At 45.9% G+C, this 24,324-nt stretch overlaps 2 protein-coding genes across 2 annotated transcripts; both read left to right on the forward strand.

The window, feature by feature from the left end:
* The first annotated feature begins 345 nt into the window (after positions 1-345).
* LOC127327821 (probable GABA transporter 2) lies at positions 346-2,838 on the forward strand. The gene is made up of 4 exons (XM_051354620.2): positions 346-996; positions 1,093-1,190; positions 1,444-1,630; positions 1,920-2,838. The coding sequence occupies exons 1-4, from the start codon at positions 603-605 to the stop codon at positions 2,675-2,677; spliced, it is 1,437 nt and encodes a 478-aa protein (XP_051210580.1). The 5' UTR covers positions 346-602; the 3' UTR covers positions 2,678-2,838.
* Positions 2,839-17,369: 14,531 nt separating this feature from the next.
* Positions 17,370-19,624, forward strand: LOC127327822 (RNA polymerase sigma factor sigE, chloroplastic/mitochondrial). Its single transcript, XM_051354621.2, has 5 exons — positions 17,370-18,056; positions 18,165-18,311; positions 18,482-18,718; positions 18,814-19,077; positions 19,175-19,624. Exons 1-5 carry the CDS (start codon positions 17,442-17,444, stop codon positions 19,367-19,369), a joined length of 1,458 nt encoding a protein of 485 aa, XP_051210581.1. The 5' UTR covers positions 17,370-17,441; the 3' UTR covers positions 19,370-19,624.
* Positions 19,625-24,324: the final 4,700 nt, after the last annotated feature.

A 24,324-nucleotide genomic window follows, 5' to 3' on the forward strand; every position in this document is an offset into this window, starting at 1 on the left:
TTTATCTTTTTTACATGGGATGCAAAAAATATTCTTTTTTTTTCCGAAAAACTTGTGTGCCAACATACAATGTCTAGATATACATCCACAATTTTATTTCATAATTTTTTAATACTTTAAAATGTGTTTCCACATAGTGGGTTCATATGCACCGGTGAGCCGAAATGAATATGTCCAAAATAGAGCTAGTTATACATACGCCAGTACGTCAAATGAAAATTTTAAATAGCCAGGAAAAAACAATGAAAAGATAAGCAGATGACGTCAGCTGAGCTTGTGTGGCACGCGCGCAGCCCCGCAGCCAGGAGCAGTGTATCTGGTGAAAAGAAAGAACAAGCTTCGGCGTGTTGACTTTTGTCAGACGGTTGGTATCTAGTGCTGGATCTGCTGTAGTTTGCCAAGCTCGTTGCAAGGTCAAAGCCTCCGTTGATCATCCAGCCTAACTGGAATATGTATAGATTGCGATCCGGCAAGAATACAGGATAATCTGACATGATCTCCACCTCCCAGATCCCTGGCAGCCATTAATCGCGCTCTTAATTGCACTCCATACATATACGCATGGTGCAAAGCTGATCGACCAGGAACCAAGAATCGATCCCATGGCCGGCCACACCCACACCGGATTGACCCCGTTCCTCGTCTCGCCGGCGAGTGGGCACGGCACGCCCACCTCTTCCTACGCCGGCTCCTGCTCCTATGCCGACGGCAAGGCCGCGCCGGAGACGGGCGACGCGGGGGCGGCGTTCGTGCTGGAGTCCAAAGGGACGTGGTGGCACGCGGGGTTCCACCTCACGACGGCCATGGTCGGGCCGACGGTGCTGACGCTGCCGTACGCGCTCCGGGGCATGGGCTGGGGCGTGGGCCTCACGGCGCTCACCGCCGTCGCCGCCGTGACCTTTTACACCTACTACCTCATGTCCAGGGTGCTCGACCACTGCGAGGCCGCCGGCCGTCGACACATCCGCTTCCGGGAGCTCGCCGCCGACGTCCTCGGTATGTTCCTCTGCTTCGTCAACAATTAATCTGCAACTAATTAATGTTAACCGATTAATTAGCAGCGTTATTAATCTGCGGTTATTATCTCGGCAGGATCTGGGTGGATATTCTACCTGGTGGTGACGGTGCAGACGTTGATCAACGCCGGGATCACCATCGGCAGCATCCTCATAGCCGGCAACTGCCTACAGGTACAGCATATAACCACACATGGTTTGATTTTCAGAAACTCATATGTATTTCCCTAAAAAGGAGCTCCTATGAACTTTATTTGGCACCCTTTTGCAATCCCCAAACATGGGACATGTAACCAAGAGTCCAAGACTGAAGTTGCGCGCTGATGTCATGGACAAACCATGCAAAGAAAATGCTGTTTGTGGGAATAAAAATGTTTTTCCTATAGCTTAGTTAGCCCGTCTAACTTAAGTGATTTTTCTTTCGCAGATTATGTACACAAGCCTGACGCCTGATGGCCCGTTGAAGCTGTACCATTTCATCATGGTCGTCGCCGTCGTGCTGGCTCTGTTCTCGCAGATGCCGTCGTTCCACTCGCTGCGCTACATTAACCTAGGCTCCCTGCTCCTCTGCTTTGGCTACACCATCCTCGTCTCCGGTGCTTGCATCCGGGCAGGTAAACATATCCTACACACCTCCTTGGTATTTCTTATGTTTTGCTAATTCTCTGAAAATAGCTGTCTGTCAAGTTAAACATCACCGAATTTGCATGTCATTCGTGCATTTGTGAGTTGCAAGGTTTTTCAGTTCTGAATTTGCTCCCGTTAGTCGTAACTTGTGACGAGTTTTGCAACTGGATTTGATAATATCACTTGATCAAGAACTAGGTTAATTCTTATTTAGGAATTAGTCACATCTTAAAAGAAAAAAAATCTATTGACATGTCAATTCTGATTTTTTGATAGGTATGTCGAGCAACGCTCCTGTGAAGGATTACTCGTTGAGCCCGTCCATGTCCGGGAAGACCTTCGACGCATTCATGTCCATCTCCATCCTGGCCACCGTGTTTGGCAACGGCATCCTACCGGAGATCCAGGCCACGCTGGCGCCACCGGCGGCCGGGAAGATGGTGAAGGCGCTGACGATGTGCTACGCCGTGGTCTTCTTCACATTCTACCTGTCGGCCATCTCCGGCTACTGGGCCTTCGGCAACGCGGTGCAGTCCAACGCCCTGCAGAGCCTTATGCCGGACGAGGGTCCCGCGCTGGCGCCGACGTGGCTGCTCGGCCTCTCTGTGATGCTCGTCCTCCTGCAGCTGCTGGCCATCGCGCTGGTGTACTCGCAGGTGGCGTACGAGATCATGGAGAAGCGGTCGGCGGACGCGGCGCACGGGAGGTTCTCGCGGCGGAATCTGGTGCCGCGCGTGGCGCTGCGGACCGGGTACGTGGCGGCATGCGCGTTCGTGGCGGCGGCGCTGCCCTTCTTCGGCGACATCGTGGGCGTGGTCGGTGCCCTCGGGTTCATCCCGCTCGACTTTGTGCTCCCCGTCGTCATGTACAACGTGGCGCTGGCACCGCCTAGGAGATCCCTGGTGTACGTAGCCCATGTGGTGATCATCATCGTGTTTACTGCCGTCGGGGTCATTGGCGCCGTGGCGTCCGTGAGGAAGCTCGTGCTCGACGCAGGGCAGTTCAAGCCGTTTAGCGATCACGTTGTTGACTAAATTTGAAACTATGTTAGGGTCGTGTACTTCAATCGCGCCCGTGAAGTTAACCCTGCATGCCGTAGTTGAGTTTCCAGGTGCCTTCTTTTCAATGAATATGATTGGATAAATGAGAGAAGGAGGGGTGAACCAAAAATGTAGATCATGAGGATCTTGTCAATTTTGCTCAGTTCACCAGGGGACGACACTATTAACATGCGAATTGAAGAAACTAGCCATTGCATAAAGTGCTTGCATATCCGCTAAAAAAGTACTTGCGAGGCAAGGATATGGATCGGTAACAATAATGGCTAGTCTTGACAATTTGAGGTTACCCTTAACGTCGATGCTGTCCTGCTGTGGCTAATGAAGACGCAGTTGTTCTTCAAGTATCTAGGCCTCAATAACAGCCATCAGTCCTAACTCTGAAGTATCTGCTTTTGGATATGAGATACAAGGGTGTGACTCTTTCTCAGTCGATTGAAAACTAACTTCGTTCTCAGTCAGATGATTTCATCAAACCTCAGTTGCATCTCATGACTAACACAAATCACAATGCAAATCAAATGGTGTAGAACTTGACTGAACACGAAATTAGTTCTCAGCTAGCTGAAAACTAGCAAATCCCGAGACAAAAGTCTCAACACAAGTTTACTTTAGCATGCAGCCATGCTTCAACCATGTGTTCAAACTAGTATCTTAAGATATCCAACTCAGACTGATACTTCAAGAATCTTCTTGGGGTTTTGGGTATTATGCATATGTGGTGTATATGTTTATATGAGCAGTTAACAACTTGATTAGGTGTTTCATCATGTTCACTTAAGCACTCCGTGGGAAGGTAATGTTCGTGTCTCGTTCTACATCTTCGTCATCGCTACAAATAGTCTTCAAGGGCATTCTGTTGAGTCCTTGATTTTGGAAAAGGATACACCATGAGTCCTTGGTTGATTCTTGTAGCTGGAGGTCACCATCAAGCAGTTCTTCGTCGTCATGATAGCATTAATAAAGCTAGACTAACGGACAGGTGTACCTACGGAAATTCTACGAACAAATGTGGACTGAATTGGTTGGCTAAGCTTGCAAAAAAAAATCGGGTGCAGTTTCAGTTTCGGCCCTACGTGATGTGCCATGTCCTAGTCGGCTCTGTGGGTGCATCCTCGGCAACGGGGAACTCCCATGTGCTCATAGGGATAGGGTGTGCGTGCGTGCGTTCATATGGGTGAATGTATGTACGTTTTTGTGAGCGTCTGCGTCTATACTGTGTTTCATAAGAAAAGAAAGGAATTGACTCAGAGGTGTCTGGATCCTCTTCTTCTAGCAATCCTGCAAAGCAAAGTGTTGCCTTGTGTCCCCAACTCCACCGTGTGGTTGTCAAGCACAAAATTTTGTATTAGTAATTGTAGATAAAAGACGTAGTAAAAGTAAAGTAAATAAGCAATATAAACTTACCAAAAACAGTAAAGAGATAGTTGTTTTTGGGTTTTGTGTGTGATTAAGTAAACATAGCACTATAATAGAACTATAATAGATAGAACTATGTTACTCCATCTAATACACTTTTAATAGAACTATAATAGATAGAACTATAATAGAATTATAATTCACTTTTTCCCTAGTGAGGTAGCAAAGGAAAAGGTAAAACTATAATAGATCACGAATCTGTTGTCAATATTCAATAATTAAAACCATGCTACTCCATCTAATACACACATCTCTCCACACATGTTCTTGCATACAAGTTGGATCAGAACAAGCACTTAAGAACAGGGTACATAATATGCATCTATCAATGCATCACATAATAGCTTCCAATCTCATATCACAATATCATAGAATAAAGATCCACCACATAGGAATTACATATATGACCATAATCATGTTGGACAGCTCATATGGTACTAAGATCTATGAAGAACAAGAGATAAATAGATCAAGCTACTACAACAAACCCATAGTCCAGAGGTGGATTACTACCCCTTCATTATGGTGTTGATGTGGAAGACGTTGGAGAAGTTGGAGATCCCTCCGGCGACAGCTCCGGCGGTTTCCCCCCCCCCCCCCCCCCTCCAATCTTATTAGGAGGTGTAGATGGTTTGGAGCCACTTCTGAGAGGTGCTAGGTTGAGTTAGCTCATTTTCATACCCAGTGGATTGTACATCAAAACAACCGAAATAGCATTTGTACGGTATTACGGTTTTAGATTGAGTACAAAATTATTTTAAGTATATAGTTATCATTAATATCCTGGTAGCTTGAGTGTCGAATATTTTATAAAAAGCCATTTAAAGGGACATACTTTATAATTTTTTGTTAGCTATGTGAATGATAGTTAATCCTACTATTTAGAACTTAACCTATCCCGAGATATTTGTTACATGCCACTTTGGAGTACTTCACAAAAAATATCGAAAGATACTAGTGAATACTGAACAAGAACACATACATATAAACTATAATTCATCTAAGTGTCACAAAGTGATATATGAAGGCATGTGATTTCAGCTCCTTTTTTCTACGTTCATAAGAAACCCCGCTTAATGAATGTTCATTTAAGAAAAAATGTATCAGATGCTAACATAATTATCCTTTCGAGACACTATTTGAATGTATCATAGATGGTCCTTGCAACGAGCGAACATTGAATTTATAACACGGTATCATAAATTTTAGCAATATTTATATGTATTTATTTTTGCTAAGTGTAATGCAAAAGACATCACTTAATAAATGAAAAAAAAATAGTATGAACAATTTATAACCATTTAAAACTTGGGTTGATCTCACCAATTAGCATTAAGAATTTTTTTGTTCCTACGGCAGACTGGTAAAAAAAAAATTCGATTGTTAGGTATATGTCTAAGATGCAATAGACACCGAGAGCCAAAACCTTTCGGCATCCTGTAGGGCCCTCATGTTGATCATGGTGCAAAGGGAAACATGCGTCGTCTCACCTAATCTCTGTTGCAGACGTGGCATTACCAACATAGTGCAGGACTACAATAGTCACAATAGTCAGCTGCGCGTCGATGCCATCGGTGAGCTCGACGCCCACAGGGGTCGCTTATTGTAAATGCAGGTGTAATGTGCTAGTGAAGTGCTAGCAAGATTGGGGGTTGTTTAGCTTTCTAGGGTAGACTTCTAGCAAAGTTTCAACCCTTGCCAGCTCATATCAATCGAATCACATCCATCTCGCTCCATCTTTATTTTAGATATTGAATGACATGGTAACAAATTCTGGATTTGAAATTGAGCTTCGATAGCTTTCAAGACTTAGGTTGGATGAAATTCGTAGAATTGTTTCTAATATTCCTATTGTGCACCTTAGAAACATAGATGAGTGGAAGATGAGGTTGAGAACTTGGAGAACGGTTTTCTCAAGATTGGAACATAAATACAGAGAGTGCTTATAGAGAACATATATATGATGGATTTTCTTGCTCAGGGGTGGTTGAAATAGATAAAGATAGTGAAATTATAGCACTTTTCTCATAGGTCCAGATATAGCTTCGTGAGGGAGGAGGAAATAAAGTGGTGGAAACGGTACAAGGACAAGGAATTGTTGTTTGGGCGATGGCAATACCAAATATTTTATGACAAAAGCTAGCGGTTGCAGGAGACGAATAACATTTTTCTTACAGAAATGGAGAGGAGGTGGCAACTTTATGTTGATATTATAAAGCATGTGACAAGTTTCTATAAATCTTTGTTTGGTAGAATGGCCATATTTTAATTCGCAAACAAATTTTTTTTGTGGGAAAATGTTTGTTTATTTTGAGAATGATTTTCTTAATTATTTTTTGAAAATGTGTTGTGTATTAACCAGAAAACATTGTTTGAATCTGAAGGAGATATGCCCTAGAGGCAATAATAAAGTGGTTATTATTTATATCTTTATGTTTATGATAAATGTTTATATATCATGCTAGAATTGTATTAACCGAAACATTAATACATGTGTGATATGTAGACAAACAAGAAGTCCCTAGTATGCCTCTTAAACTAGCTTGTTGATTAATGGATGATTAGTTTCATAATCATGAACATTGGATGTTATTAATAACAAGGTTATGTCATTGTGTGAATGATGTAATGGACACACCCAATTAAGCGTAGCATAAGATCTCGTCATTAAGTTATTTGCTATAAGCTTTCGATACATAGTTACCTAGTCCTTATGACCATGAGATCATGTAAATCACTTATACCGGAAAGGTACTTTGATTACACCAAACACCACTGCGTAAATGGGTGGCTATAAAGGTGGGATTAAGTATCCGGAAAGTATGAGTTGAGGCATATGGATCAACAGTGGGATTTGTCCATCCCGATGACGGATAGATATACTCTGGGCCCTCTCGGTGGAATGTCGTCTAATGTCTTGCAAGCATATGAATGAGTTCATAAGAGACCACATACCACGGTACGAGTAAAGAGTACTTGTCAGGAGACGAGGTTGAACAAGGTATAGAGTGATACCGAAGATCAAACCTCGGACAAGTAAAATATCGCGAGACAAAGGGAATTGGTAATATATGTGTATGGTTCATTCGATCACTAAAGTCATCGTTGAATATGTGGGAGCCATTATGGATCTCCAGATCCCGCTATTGGTTATTGGTCGGAGTGAGTACTCAACCATGTCCGCATAGTTCTCGAACCGTAGGGTGACACACTTAAAGTTGGATGTTGAAATGGTAGTTCTTGAATTATGGAATGAAGTTCGAATATTTGTTCGGAGTCCCGGATGAGATCCCGGACATCACGAGGAGTTCCGGAATGGTCCGGAGAATAAGATTCATATATAGGATGTCATTTTATGTGAAATAAAATGTCGCGGAAGGTTCTATGGAAGGTTCTAGAAGGTTCTAGAAAAGTCCGGAAGAAACCACCAAGGAAGGTGGAGTCCACACGGGACTCCACCTCCATGGCCGGCCAGCCCTAGTGGGGGTGGAGTCCCAAGTGGAGGCCACCGTCGGGGGCCGGCCACGCGCCCCAGGGGAGGTGGGAATCCCACCTTTGGGTGGGAGTCCTAGTTGGGCTAGGTTTGCCCCCTCCTATGGAAGGTTTTGGTTTCGGGTCTTATTCGAAGACTTGGACACCAACACTTGGGATCCACCTATATAATGAGGGGCCAAGGGAGGGGGCCGGCCACCCCAAGACCATAGCTTGGCCGCCCCTTGAGTGGCCGGCCACCCCCTCCCAAACCCTAGCTTTGCTCCTCCACTTCATATTGTCCGGTTTGCTTAGCGAAGCTCCGCCGACTTCTACACCGCCACCGACACCACGCCGTCGTGCTGTCGGATTCAAGAGGAGCTACTACTTCCGCTGCCCGCCGGAACGGGAGGTGGACGTCGTCTTCATCAACAACCGAACGTGTGACCGAGTACGGAGGTGCTGCCCGTTCGTGGCGCCGGAACCGATCGTGATCAAGATCTTCTACGCGCTTTTGCAAGCGGCAAGTGATCGTCTACCGCAGCAACAAGAGCCTCATCTTGTAGGCTTTGGAATCTCTTCAAGGGTGAGACTCGATACCCCCTCGTTGCTACCGTCTTCTAGATTGCATCTTGGCTTGGATTGCGTGTTCGCGGTAGGAAAATTTTTGTTTTCTATGCAACGTTATCCTACAGTGGTATCAGAGCCGTGTCTATGCATAGATGGTTGCACGAGTAGAACACAATGGTTTGTGGGCGTTGATGCTCTTGTTATCTTTAGTTTGAGTACTTTGCATCTTTATGGCATAGTGGGATGAAGCGGCTCGGACTAACTTTACATGACCGCGTTCATGAGACTTGTTCCTCGTTCGACATGCAACTTGTATTGCATAAGAGGCTTTGCGGTGTCTGTCTCTCCTACTATAGTAAAGATTCAATTTACTCTTCTATTGAAAACATTAGTATCAACGTTGTGGTTCATGTTCGTAGGTAGATTAGATCTATAACGAAAACCCTAAACCACGTAAAATATGCAAACCAAATTAGAGAGCGTCTAACTTGTTTTTGCAGGGTTTGGTGATGTGATATGGCCATAATGTGATGATGAATATGTATGAGATGATCATTATTGTATTGTGGCAACCGGCAGGAGCCTTATGGTTGTCTTTAAATTTCATGTTGAGTAGTATTTCAAAGTAGTTGTAATAGTTGCTACATGGAGGACAATCATGAAGACGGTGCCATTGACCTTGGTGCTTCGCCGACGATGATGGAGATCATGCCCGAAGATGATGGAGATCATGTCCGTGCTTTGGAGATGAAGATCAAAGGCGCAAAGACAAAAGGGCCATATCATATCACATATGAACTGCATGTGATGTTAATCCTTTTATGCATCTTATTTTGCTTAGATCGCGACGGTAGCATTATAAGATGATCTCTCACTAAAATCTCAAGATAATAAAGTGTTCATCCTTAGTAGCACCGTTATCATGTCTTATCGTTTCGAAGCATCTCGTGATGATCGGATGTGATAGATTCGATAAGTACATACAACGGGTGCAAGACAGTTTTGCACATGCGGATACTAAGGTGGCCTTGACGAGCCTAGCATGTCTGAGACATGGTCTCGGAACACGTGATACCGAAAGGTAGAGCATGAATCATATGGTTGATATGATGAACACTTTGAGTGTTCGCCATTGAAATCACACCTTTTCTCGTGATGATCGGGTTTAGGTGCGGTGGATTTGGTTCGTGTGATCACTAAGACAATGCGAGGGATATTGTTTTGAGTGGGAGTACACCTAGGGTTTTAATTATGTTGAATTAAAATTTGAACTCAATTTGTCATAAACTTAGTCTAAACTATTGCAAATATATGTTGTAGATATGGCGTCCTCAATCAATTTTAATCAGTTCCTAGAGAAAGAGAAACTTAAGAGCAACGGTAGCAACTTCACCGACTGGTTCCGTCATGTGAGGATCTTCCTCTCTGGCGGAAATCTGCAATTTGTGCTTGATGCACCGCTAGGTGACCCTCCCGCAGAAGATGAATCCGATGAAGTAAAAGCTGTTTACGCGACTCGGAAAACTTCGGTACTCTCAAGTTCGGTGTGCCATCCTGTGCGATGCGGAATCCGATCTTCAAAAACGTTTTGAGCACCATGATCCTCATGAGTTGATGAATGAGCTGAAAGCTATATTCGAGACTCATGCGGCCGTGGAATGCTATGAAGCATCGAAACATTTCTTCAGCTGTATGATGGAAGAAGGCAGCTCCGTTAGTGAGCACATGCTCGCCATGACCGGGCATGCGAAGAAACTCGATGACTTGGGAATAGTGATTCCTAACAGATCGGGATTAATCGTGTCCTTCAATCACCGCCACCAAGTTACAAGAACTTTGTGATGAACTACAATATGCGAGAACATGAACAAGGAGTTACCTGAACTCTTTGGCATGCTAAAAGCTGCTGAGATTGAGATCAAGAAAGAGCACCAAGTGTTGATGGTCAACAAGACCACCAGTTTCAAGAAACAGGGCAAGTCTAAGGGAAAATTCAAGAAGGGTGGCAAGAAAGCTGCCACGCCTCCTATGAAACCTAAGAACGGCCCTAAGCACGATCTTGAGTGCTATTCGCAAGGAGAAGGGACACTGGAAGCGTAATTGCTCCAAGTATCCGGCTGATCTAAAGAGCGGCCTTGTCAAGAAGAAGAAAGAAGGTATATCGATATACATGTTATAGATGTTTATCTCACTAGTTCTCGTTCTAGTACTGGGTATTTGATCTTGGTTCGGTTGCTCATATTTGTAACTCGAAACAGGAACTAAAGAATAAACGACAACTACTGAAAGATGAAGTGACGATGCGCGTTGGAAACGGATCCAAGGTCAATGTGATCGCAGTCGGGACACTTCCTCTACATCTACCTTCGGGATTAGTTTTAAGCCTAAATAATTGTTATTATGTACTGCGTTGAGCATGAACATTATATCTGGATCTTGTTTAATGCAAGACGGTTATTCATTCAAGTCTGAGAATAATGGTTGTTCTATTTTTATGAATAATATCTTTTATGGTCGAGCACCACAAAAGAATGGCTTATTTCATTAGATCTCGATAGTAGTGATACACATATACATAACATTGATGCTAAACGAATTAAACTAAATGATAATTCTACTTATATGTGGCACTGTCGTCTTGGTCATATTGGAGTGAAACGCATGAAGAAACTCCATACTGATGGATTACTTGAATCACTTGACTTTGAGTCACTTGATAGATGCGAAGCATGTCTAATGGGAAAAATGACAAAGACTCCATTCTCTCAGTATGATGGAGCGAGCTACGACTTATTGGAAATCATACATACCGATGTATGTGGACCAATGAGCGTAGCATCGCGCGGTGGTTATCGTTATGTTCTAACCTTCACAGATGATCTGAGTAGATATGGGTATATCTATTTCATGAAACATAAATCCGAAACTTTCGAGAAGTTTAAGGAATTTCAAAGTGAAGTAGAAAATCAACGTAACAAGAAGATCAAATTTCTACGATCTGATCGTGGAGGTGAATATCTGAGTTATGAGTTTGGCATGCATTTAAAGAAATGCGGAATACTTTCACAATTGACACCGCCGAGAACACCTCAACGAAACGGTGTGTCCGAACGTCGTAATCGAACTCTCTTAGATATGGTTCGTAGTATGATGTCTCTTACTGATTTGCCGTTATCATTTTGGAGTTATGCATTAGAGACAGCCGCATTCACTTTAAATAGAGCACCATCAAAATCCGTAGAAACGACACCGTATGAATTATGGTTTAATAAGAAACCTAAGTCATCGTTCTGAAAGTTTGGGGTTGCGAAGCCTATGTAAAGAAGTTACAACCGGACAAGCTAGAACCCAAAGCGGAGAAATGCGTCTTCATAGGTTATCCTAAGGAAACTATAGGATACACTTTCTATCACAGATCCGAAGGCAAAATCTTTGTTGCTAAGAACGGAACCTTTCTTGAGAAAGAATTTCTCACTAAAGAAGTGACTGGAAGAAAAGTAGAACTTCGATGAGATTGATGAATCTATACTCGTTGATCGAGTAGCGCGATGCGGAAGTTGTACTGCATCGCCTACATCGGCAACAGAGGAAGCTAATGATAATGATCATGAAACTTCGAACGAGGAAACTACCGAACCTCGCAGATCGACAAGGGAACGTGCCACTCTGATTGGTATGATCCTTGTCTAAATGTCATGATTGTGGATAACAATGATGAGGACCTGCGACGTATGAAGAAGCGATGATGAGCCCAGATTCCAACAAATGGCAAGAAGCCATGAAATCCGAAATGGGATCCATGTATGATAACAAAGTATGGACTTTGGTAGACTTACCCGATAGCCGAAAGGCTGTCGAAAATAAATGGATCTTCAAGAGAAAAACAGATGCGATGGTAATATTACTGTCTATAAAGCTCGACTTGTCGCAAAGGGTTTCCGACAAATTCAAGGAGTTGACTACGATGAGACTTTCTCACCTGTAGCGAAGCTGAAATCTGTGAGGATTTTGTTAGCAATAGCTGCATTTTTCGATTATGAGATTTGGCAGATGGATGTCAAAACGGCGTTCCTTAATGGAGACATTGAGGAAGAGTTGTATATGGTACAACCCAAAGGTTTTGTCGATCCTAAAAATGCTGACAAAGTATGCAAACTTCAGCGTTCAATCTATGGTGAAGCAAGCATCGAGAAGTTGGAACCGACGCTTTGATAAGGTGATCAAAGACTTCGGGTTTATACAGTGTCATGGAGAGGCCCTGTATTTACAAGAAAGTGAGTGGGAGCTCTGTAGCATTCCCGATATTATATGTAGATGACATATTATTGATCGGGAATGATATAGAACTATTAAGCAAAGTTGTTAAGGGTTATTTGAATAATAGTTTTTCAATGAAAGACCTTGGTGAAGCATCGTATATATTAGGCATCAAGATTTATAGAGATAGATCAAGACGTCTAATAGGGCTATCACAGAGTACATATCTGGACAAGATTCTAAAGAAGTTTAGAATGGACGAAAGTAAGAAAGGGTTCTTACCTATGTTACCAGGCAAGGTATTGAGTAAAACTCAAGGACCGGCTACTGCAGAAGAAAGAGAAAGGATGTGTAACATCCCCTATGCCTCGGCAGTAGGATCTATCATGTATGCCATGCTATGTACTAGACCGGATATAGCACATGTCGTTAGTTTGACTAGCAGATATCAAAGTGATCCAGGAATGGAACATCGGACAGCGGTCAAGAATATCTGAAGTACTTGAAAAGAACTAAGGATATGTTTCTTTGTTATGGAGGTGACCAAGAGCTCGTTGTAAACGGTTACACCGATGCAAGTTGGAACACCGATCCCGATGACTCTAAGTCACAATCTGGGTACGTGTTTATATTGAATGGTGCTGCAAAGCTGGGCAAGCTCGAAGCGATTGCACGGTGGCGAAGTCTTCAACAGAATCGAGTACATAGCGGCTTCGAGAGGCTTCATCGAAGCGGTATGGATGAAGAGGTTCATTGTAGAGCTCGGTGTGGTTCCGAGTGCATTGGACCCATTAATCATTTACTGTGATAACATGGGTGCCATCGCCAATGCACAAGAGCCAAGGTCACACAAGAGGCTGAAGCATATCAAGCTGCGTTACCACTCGATTCGCGAGTACATCGAAGATGGAGAAGTAAAGATTTGCAAAGTACACACTGATCTGAATGTAGCAGATCCGTTGACTAAAGCTCTCCCTAGGGCAAAGCATGACCAACACCGAATGCCATGGGTGTTAGGTATATTACAATGTAATCTAGATTATTGACTCTAGTGCAAGTGGGAGACTCGAAGGAGATATGCCCTAGAGGCAATAATAAAGTGGTTATTATTTATATCTTTATGTTTATGATAAATGTTTATATATCATGCTAGAATTGTATTAACCGAAACATTAATACATGTGTGATATGTAGACAAACAAGAAGTCCCTAGTATGCCTCTTAAACTAGCTTGTTGATTAATGGATGATTAGTTTCATAATCATGAACATTGGATGTTATTAATAACAAGGTTATGTCATTGTGTGAATGATGTAATGGACACACCCAATTAAGCGTAGCATAAGATCTCGTCATTAAGTTATTTGCTATAAGCTTTCGATACATAGTTACCTAGTCCTTATGACCATGAGATCATGTAAATCACTTATACCGGAAAGGTACTTTGATTACACCAAACACCACTGCGTAAATGGGTGGCTATAAAGGTGGGATTAAGTATCCGGAAAGTATGAGTTGAGGCATATGGATCAACAGTGGGATTTGTCCATCCCGATGACGGATAGATATACTGGGCCCTCTCGGTGGAATGTCGTCTAATGTCTTGCAAGCATATGAATGAGTTCATAAGAGACCACATACCACGGTACGAGTAAAGAGTACTTGTCAGAGACGAGGTTGAACAAGGTATAGAGTGATACCGAAGATCAAACCTCGGACAAGTAAAATATCGCGAGACAAAGGGAATTGGTAATATATGTGTATGGTTCATTCGATCACTAAAGTCATCGTTGAATATGTGGGAGCCATTATGGATCTCCAGATCCCGCTATTGGTTATTGGTCGGAGTGAGTACTCAACCATGTCCGCATAGTTCTCGAACCGTAGGGTGACACACTTAAAGTTGGATGTTGAAATGGTAGTTCTTGAATTATGGAATGAAGTTCGAATATTTGTTCGGAGTCCCGGATGAGATCCCGGACATCACGAGGAGTTCCGGAATGGTCCTGAGAATAAGATTCATATATAGGATGTCATTTTATGTGAAATAAAATGTCGCGGAAGGTTCTATGGAAGGTTCTAGAAGGTTCTAGAAAAGTCCGGAAGAAACCACCAAGGAAGGTGGAGTCCACAAGGGACTCCACCTCCATGGCCGGCCAGCCCTAGTGGGGGTGGAGTCCCAAGTGGACTCCACCATAGGGGGCCGGCCACCCCCCACATGGGAGGTGGGAATCCCACCTTTGGGTGGGAGTCCTAGTTGGGCTAGGTTTGCCCCCTCCTATGGAAGGTTTTGGTTTCGGGTCTTATTCGAAGACTTGGACACCAACACTTGGGATCCACCTATATAATGAGGGGCCAAGGGAGGGGGCCGGCCACCCCAAGACCATAGCTTGGCCGCCCCCCTTGAGTGGCCGGCCACCCCCTCCCAAACCCTAGCTTTGCTCCTCCACTTCATATTGTCCGGTTTGCTTAGCGAAGCTCCGCCAGACTTCTACACCGCCACCGACACCACGCCGTCGTGCTGTCGGATTCAAGAGGAGCTACTACTTCCGCTGCCCGCTGGAACGGGGAGGTGGACGTCGTCTTCATCAACAACCGAACGTGTGACCGAGTACGGAGGTGCTGCCCGTTCGTGGCGCCGGAACCGATCGTGATCAAGATCTTCTACGCGCTTTTGCAAGCGGCAAGTGATCGTCTACCGCAGCAACAAGAGCCTCATCTTGTAGGCTTTGGAATCTCTTCAAGGGTGAGACTCGATACCCCCTCGTTGCTACCGTCTTCTAGATTGCATCTTGGCTTGGATTGCGTGTTCGCGGTAGGAAAATTTTTGTTTTCTATGCAACGTTATCCTACAGAATCACAATCATCCAAGGCCTCTTTGACACGCACGACGGCACCGGACCTTTTAACACCCCACGACACAACACATTACGACTAAATTGGCATAAACCATGAGCAATATTATTACAATTTTAGCTATTTAGAGATGCAATTTGTCGTTCCGGTGGTCTCAACGAGTTGAATTCATTCGCAATGAAACACACCTTAGATCGGTCACAGCTCTCTAAAAGACTCCAAAACTGAAATACAATATGTTCCAATGATAAGATTTGAAGTACAATTTGCAAGTCCCAATCTCCTTCGAGGCATGCAATAGCTTTTCCCATTACCGCTGATTGGCAGTGAGTGATGCCATCCCAAGCTGATTGTCGAATGTTCCCCATGTGGTCCCGTAGAACAACACCCAAGACATTTCTTCTCTTCCTTTAGAAAACTTGCATAAACATTGCATTTAATCCATCCATCACATGGTTTTTCCTAGTTTTTTTTACCTTCTACCGCATTTTGGACCTTGTCACTAATGTTTAGAATTGGTCTATTTTTTCCTTTTCCATTTCTATCCACTACGAGCTCCCCTTTCTTCAAATTTTGTAAGGTACCTAAATAACTCTGTAAAAAAAATTGATTGATTTTTGGATAGAAGCTTTACCATCGGCAAAGATTATGTTATGTTTGTGATGCCAAGCTCTCCACCAAATGAACATCAGTTTGTCTCTCATTTCTTTGGGAAGTTTTTCTAGCAAGACAAGGACCCACTCATTCCCTTTAAAGACAAGTTCAGATTCATGTCATAGTTCCGAAATTCAAGACACACCTTGCCTTAGAGCCTTTTCCTGTGTGCAATTCATAGTCGCATGGTTTCCAGTTTCTTCCTCTATTCGATAGATATTACAAGTGCACATGACATCGGGGAGTCTTCTACTTTTGTTTACCTCAACCGCTAAGCTATTAGTAGCTAACTTCTAGGTGAATATCTTTACTTTGGAAGGTACATTAGCACTCCAAATAGTATTCCATAGACTTGTGTCCCCATTCAGATTATTCGATCTGAGATCGAGGGCCAAATTATAGGAATCCTTTACATTAAACATGCCATGTTTTCCTGGGATCCAAGATATGAATCCTCCTCGCCAATTCTTGGTAGGCGAATTTTGATTATTTCGTCGGCATCAAGAGGCATATATTCTTTTCTTGCCAGGTTCTCCTTCCATGGTCAGTCCTTGTGATTAATAAGCTTATCTACTCGTCTAACTCTCGAGTTTGTCAAGTTCGTGGTGGCTTTCATGTCTCCCCTTGGGATCCAATTATCTCTCCAAATTTTTACTTTTTCCCCGTTTTCGCTACGCCATAAAATACCTTTTTTCAGGAGCTCGAGACCATAGATGATGCCTTACAAACATGATGATGGATTCCTAATAAAGTTGTTCTACCTTCAACATCTATAATCTCTAGGTGCCTCAGCCCATATAGTTATACAAACATATGCACATTACTAGTTATAAAAAACTATGGCGGAAATCCGCACGATTGCACTTGCACTTGCACAACATTTGGACATTTGACAAGTTCTTCCACTTTGCAAGCGCAGAAAAACAAAGAAAAGTTTTTCCATTTTTCCAAAGGAAGGAAGCCAAGTTTTTTTTTCAAGGAGAACATGGACAATTTGAAGTCAAACTGGATGTGTCAATCAAATACTGCACATGCTTTGTGGCGCTCAAATTTCGACGTATTTTTTCTCCATCGTTTCGGAACAAGATTTCCCGTGGGCACGGCCACTCTGTTTACTCACGCACTGTTCCGCTCGACTTCTCCTGCACGCGGCGCCTCCACGTCCCTCTGCCCTGTAGGCCCTGGATTCACGGCCCCAGGAATATGGCGCATCTTATGGCGCTCGTCCACGTGGCGGCCGCCTCATCCACGCACCTCCTCCCGCGCCGCTCCCGCTCCACGCCTCCACTCTCCTCACCGTCCGATCCCTCGCCCTGTCCACCTCCGATCCGTCCGATCGCCCCGCGCCGGCTGGTGGCCGCCGTTGCTCCGCCTACCGCCGACGTACGTGTCCGGCTGCTCGCCTGGCCATATATGGCGCCAAGCATCGCGTCGCACTGCTTCCACACGAACGCATCGAGCTGAGCTCAGAGATTCTAGACGGTTCTCCGATCGGACCCATCCTCGATCACCCATGACGTCCACCGTCACGACGCCGAGCCGGCCGCTCTCGGCGGGCAGCCAGCGGCGGCGGTACAGGCCCACGGTGCTCGCCATCGCCGGCGCCGGCAAGCCGCGGCGGCGCCGCGCTCCGGCCGCCGCCACCAGCTGCTCCGCGCTCGCGTCCAAGCAGAGCACGGCCGCGGCCAAGCTCCCTCCTCCGCCCGCGCCATCGGAGGAGGCGGAGGGGATCAGCACGGACTACAACGAGGTGGCCGCCGCGCTGGAGACGCTGTACCAGCTGAGCCCAACCCTGGTGGAAGACGAGCAACTGGACCAGAGCAAGAAGGCCACCAAGAAGAAGAGGAAGGTGAGGAAGAAGGCGGCGGCCAAGACGACGATCCCGGTAAGGAAGGTGGTGGTGAGGAGCCAGCGGCCTCGGCGGATGGATTTAGGGAAGAGGGTGGAGATGAGGGAGGCCGCCGGCAAGGAGGAGGTGGGGGCGGAGCGCGGGTTCGAGGAGGCGCTGCTGAGGGAGCACGCCGTGTCCACGGACATGGGCAGCCTCGACTGGAGGCGGATGAAGATCCCGCCCGTGCTCACCTCCGCGCAGAGCGCCCGGCTCTTCAAGATCGTGCAGCCCATGAAGGTAATCAATCGCTTGTGTTTGTCCCTGAAACATCAAATTAACTCTTCTTGATTTGATCGAACAGCTAGTTGAGTTGAGGCCCTGACTGACTGAACATGTTCGATCCAGGCGATTTTGAAGGTGCACGAGAACCTGCAGAACGAACTGGAGAGGGAGCCGACGGACGTCGAGGTTGCCGAGGCCATGAACATGCCGGTGCAGCGGCTGCGGCGGTGCCGCGAGGTCGGCCGGGCAGCCAGGAACAAGCTCATCAAGGTACCTAGATGATACTAACATTAGTTTTCTACTCTGTACTGTTGCAACAATGAGCTGAACTCTGAACTTTGAAGTATGAAACACCCAACAAAAACTTCAGATGAACTCTACTCGTGTCAGAGCTTAAATGTGTATACTGAATTGCTAATAATGCCATTGCTTGGCTGCAGCATAACCTGCGTCTGGTGCTGTACGCGATTAACAAGTACTATCCGGACATGACCGGCGACGAGCGGTTCGCCGACCTGTGCCAGGCCGGCGCCAACGGGCTCATCACGGCCATCGACCGATTCGACCCCAAGCGCGGCTTCCGCATCTCCACCTACGCGCTCTTCTGGATCCGCCACTCCGTCGTCCGGGCCATGACGCTCTCCAGCTTCACCCGCTTCCCCTTCGCCATGGAATCGGTAACGGCAAATGTGCTCAACCTTGGAGCATTGCACGTTCTGCTCAACAGTTTCAGGAAATTCCAAATACTGAATGAACTGATTGCGTCGTGCAGGAGAGGCAGGAGGTCAACAGGGCGAAGGAGGAGCTATCCTTCGAGCTCGGCAGGGCGCCGACGGACGAGGAGACGATGAAGAAAGTGGGGCTGTCTCCGGCGAGGTACCGCGACGTGGTGCGGATGACGAGGCCCACCTACTCGCTCCACTCGCGGAACCGTGTCACGCAGGAAGAGCTCATCAACGAGGTCACCGACGGCGACGCCATCGGTGTCGACACCCACAAGCATAACCGACTCCTCCGCCTCGCCATCGACGACCTCGTAAGCAAAAGAACCAGCAACTTTAATGATTGTTTGCTTCTTGATTGATCCATATGATCGAGTTCGCAAGTTGACGATGAATGTTGTTGTGATGCAGCTGGATTCGCTGAAGCCCAAGGAGAGCGTGGTGATCCGACAGAGGTTCGGGTTGGATGGTAGAGGGAGGCGAACACTGAGCGAGATCGCCGGAAACCTGAGGATCTCCAGAGAAATGGTGCGCAAGTACGAGCTCAAGGCGCTCATGAAGCTCAAGCACCCCACCCGTGTCGACTACCTGAGAAGATACATGTGAAATCAGTTGTATATCTAATGGCGCGGTCATACACCATCTCTAACACTGCCCTACATTATTCAATTCACCATTCTGATTATGCCCGTGTATATAGGCGATATGCCATAGGATCATTCCGTGTTTCAGACATGTATATATGTGGTGTGTTCATGAGTTCCCACTGTATATTTGAGTGATATTGTATATAGTACGGTCTGATGTAATACCTGGCAGAAGTACATAAATGGTACACAAAACATTTTTTTATCACAAGAAGTTATTACTCCCTCCTTGCCAAAATGTAGTGCGTATAAGAATTTTTTAAAGTCAAACAACATAAGTTTTGATCAAGTATGTAGAACAAAATATCAACATCTAGAATACCAACTCAATACCATTAGATTCTTCACGATGTATATTTTCATATGGTATACATTTGGTACCATAGATATAGCTAAATTTTTTTCAAAAACTCGGTCAAAGTTGATATCATTTGACTTTTTGAAAATCTACATTTTTTTTGAAGCAAGACTGTGAGGCAAAAAGCCCCACAGCAAATTTTCTTATTAAATATAAAAAAAGATTATGTACAAAAAAGACTCCTAAAACTACAAAAGGCTAAACTAAAACAGTCTCTAAGGTAGGAACTTAAGCCAACTAAGAAGATGCTTGGCCTTAATTCTATACTGCAGCCAAAACATATCATGTACAAACTTGGTCTTCCACCTAGCAAAAGAAACATTCTCATGGCTGAAAATTCTTCCATTTCGGATGAGCCAAATATTCCAGCAGGCAGTAATAATAACCTCCATGAAAAAAGGCTGCCGAAAACTTCTTTTGGCCTCACTCATCACCACCTGTAAATCATCATGCTGCTGCCAATCAATCTGCAAATAATTCCATATTCTAGCACTGAAATTACAGTAAAAGAACAAGTGAATCCTATCTTCATACACCCTGGCTGGACAGAGCACACAAGAAGGGTAGATTGTGGCAAGGAGGGTTTTCATATGGTATACATTGAGTGTCTAATAAGCCACGTTAGAGCATGTCTAACAGGCCCCGTATTTTTTCGTCCCTTAAAACGCAAGTAGAGGGCCCTGTATTCACTTTTCGCCGGCCGAAAACTCGGACGAGCTAGCAGAACCCGTATCGCCACCCCGTAAAAGCTCGTCCGAGTTTTTGACCCCTCAAAATAGGGTTTTAGACAACAATTTGCACAACAATTTCAGATCAAACATAGCACATCCAAAATATATGATGCATAATTCATAGTTTTTAACATCACAACGCGATCATAGGCAATGTTCAAGCCACGGAATTTCCCAAATGTGATCAACCATCAACGAGACCATCGCCAGCGGCGCCACCACTCGCCGGAGACTCACCTTGAGCACTTGCCTCACGAGCTTGACGCGCAACCTTCTTCCTCGCCATGATGTCCGCCTTCGTCTCGTTCCACCACGCCAGCTGATCCTCGTCCATGCCGTCGGTGCGCATCATCATGATATCCCTCTCCTCGGCCAAGAGCTCCTTCATGGCCTTGGCTTCTTTGAGTGCGATCATCTTCATGTCAAGCTCGGCCTTTAACTTGGCATTTCCCGCCTTGCTTGCACCTTGGAAAGCTTCACCTCCTTCTTCTTCTCGGTGATGATGAGCTTGGTCTCCAATGTCTTCATCGTCAATGCCTCCTTGGACTTCATGAGTTGACGAAGAACCGGCGGCAGCCGGATCAACCTCAACCACCTCCTCCTCATCACCCTCATCCGCCTCCTCGTCATCAATGTCTTCGACGTTGCACTCCCCATCGAATGCATCGATACCGGTGTCCAAATTCACCGTGGATTCGTTGAGCATGTCCATGTAGGATGTTGTGGACTCAACATCGAACACCTTGTCTACGTCCATGGTGGATGGCGGCGACGCGGGCGGCGCATCGGCCGGAACGGAGGGAGGAGGGGTCGTGGCCTTGGAGGGCGGTGGAGGCGCGAGGCCGATGCGGCTGATTGCCTTTGTCCGCACCTTGGCCGGCGCGGCGCCCCTCGGCCCGACCGCCTTGGTCTTCATCCTGCCCCCCTTCTTGGCAGCCAGCGCTCCTTCGGCCGGCGAAGCTGCGGCCACCGCAGGTGCTTCGAAGAATTGCTTCGGAATCCTCTTCCTCTTCGACAGGATGGTGGCGGAGATCATGGCCGAGACGACGCCGGCGTTCGGCGGACCTCCGACGAGGACATCAACCACCGCGGCCGAAGGAGGTGCACCGCCGGCAGTAGGCGGCTCTTGCGGACGGTCCATGGCAGCGGGATCCGGCCGGGAAGGGCGGGGCAGAGGAGATCGGGCGGTTGGCTTCAGCGAAACCCTTCGCGCGCTGTGGAGTGGACGATACCGGTTTGGCCCACTATCCCCGCTCCCACCCCGCACAAGTAGGGGGCGGGGACCCGCCCCCTAATCGAAAACAGCAAAAATCGGAGCGGGGGCCGTTTTTAGGGATCTGCTAGACGGCCGGGTAGAGCCGAAACCCGTATTCTGGCGGTTATTATATGGATTTGCCCCTTTTAAGGGGTCTGTTAGACATGCTCTTAGTACGTCGAGTTTTACTGTTAGAATTCAAGTTACAACTAAGACATATATGTTTAATTCGTAATTCTCAATAACTAGTTTCACATGTTCCCTATCCAAACAAAAATGGTTTTCTGGGTAACAAAACTTGTGAGACCATCTCTAGTAGATACCCATCCGGCCGAACTGCATCCGCGGATGGGGTTAACTGCATTAGCTAATTTTGCGCCAACAACAGAAGCGTCCGAATAGACCCCCACCCTCCAAAAACCGCAAATACAATTTGTTGATTTTGGTGCCAGAAATTCAAACTAGTTCGTCTGAGTTCATATTACAAGATTTTGCAAGAGAGAAACTAAAGTTCCTAAACTACCTTAGCAAGCCCGGGAGTTAGAGCATCTCCACTCGTCTCCCCACAAAGCCCCCCACGGCCACTTTTTTCCATCCGGACGGCGAAATTCGGCCCAGTCGCGCCCCCAGTTCCTCGTTTTGGTCCGGATTTGGGCCTATTTTCATCCGGACTCCCCATGCCATCCCCGGCCCCCCGGGGAGCGCTCGGGGACTCCGGATGAAGCTAAACCAACCGCCCACGCCCACGTGTCTCCTCTTTCGTCCGGATTCCCCGAGCCATCCTCTTTTTCCCCGAGAAACGCCGCTTGGGGAGCACACGACTGGGAAACTACTCCTCCCCACGCCAAATCTTCCTCCAATCCGGACGAAAATTTCGCCGGATTTGGGCGTGGGGAGCGCCAACGAGTGGGGATGCTCTTATATCCCACCCTCGTCGTTGATGCCGGAGTCGGAGAGGTCCGTCTCGTCATCGGAGCAGTTGACGATGATGAAGCCATGCCTCGCCATCTCTAACCGAATGGACGCCCGCTTTGCCCTGCGCACATTGCGCTCCTCCTTGTCGGTGGCATCACGGGCCTGCTTGGCCTTCTCCCACACTTAGGCGACGACCTTCGTGAGGGTCTTGCACCGGGCCATGGCAAGGTGGCGCCCCTCCCATTCAGCGGCGTCCTCGTCCTCGTTGGTACCGGAGTCTAACTTGATCAGCGGGGGCGTCGGAGGCCCGCACGATGTCGGAACGATGACCCACGTTGCCCCCGAGGACGACTTGCTTCGCCGTCATGCGCGTCACGGCGGAATGCGGCAGGAGGAGGCCAAACCACGCCGAGGAGCGCGGGTTGTGGTGGGAGAGCGTGCTGCAGTGGCGCGCTTTCTTGGAGATGTGCGTCGTGCGCTCGGCCTTCGTCTCCTGCGCTAGCCTCGCCGACGCGAAGCCGCCGCCGCGCGGTGAAAGAGCGCGGCCTTCACGCACGAAATTGGGCGGCGCCATCTTGGGAGGAGGTAGATGGGGCGGAGATGAGGCGAGTGGCCACGGCGATTTTATTTCCACAGCTGGAGTCGTTGGGAATCGAAGAGCAGGTGCGGCGGCGGCGACGGGAGGAAGAGGAAAAATGGATGTGGTTTTTCTCATCCAAACCCTCCGCTGCCGCTTATATACAGATTCGCAGGTCGGGATGGGTTAACTCCATCGCGAAAGGCGATGCGAGCCGGTATGAAAAGTCTATTTAGGCACCGTTTTCTAAAGATCCAACTATTAATTTTCATCAAGTAGGATTTGGCAATACATAGAAAATTATGTAATCAAAGAAAATATAGAAAGATACAATAATGCGGAAATCCATTTTGGCTCATAGGTGTAGATGCACCTATTACTGAAAAAACATTTTTCAAAATGTCTAAAAATTTCGAAAATAAATTTGGGCTGTACTTCCACATATTCTGTGCCTGCAGCCCTGCACACAAAGTGTAACGAAAAAATATTATTTTCTATGGCCTATTCCAAAAAGACATTTTTTTATGCTTGAAAAAAGTTTTTACGAGACATTTATTTGTCTTTTTTACATAGGCCACATAAAATATTTTTTCCCACAAAACTTTCATCACGTAACATAGGATGTTCGGATGCACGATAAGAAATTTTATTCGAATTTTTTAACACCTATGAGCAAAAACGGCTTGTCCACAATAATAAAACTATGATACCACCAAATCTTGGGATGTTTAGGTCCCCAATATATTAATTATTACTATATATAAAGAGACCTATCATGCTATTTTAGATCTTGGATCTAGTGTTTCTGTGCTATCTAAAGAACTATATGATCTACTAGAACTTAAAAATATGGAAAAAAAATACCAAATAGATCTTTTACTTGCTAATGATTGAACTAAATAAGCCTTAAGAAGAGTAAACAATATTATGGTTGAATTATATATGACTTATGTGCCTGGTGATTTTATTGTCATGGACATGGGAAGCAATACCTGTAGTATTATAATTCTTGGAAGACCCTTTTTGAGAACTACATGTGCAATCATTGACTCAAAGGAAGGGAATGTGAAGTTTAAAT

Source organism: Lolium perenne, chromosome 1, assembly GCF_019359855.2.
Source record: "Lolium perenne isolate Kyuss_39 chromosome 1, Kyuss_2.0, whole genome shotgun sequence".
NCBI classification, from domain to species: Eukaryota; Viridiplantae; Streptophyta; class Magnoliopsida; order Poales; family Poaceae; genus Lolium; species Lolium perenne.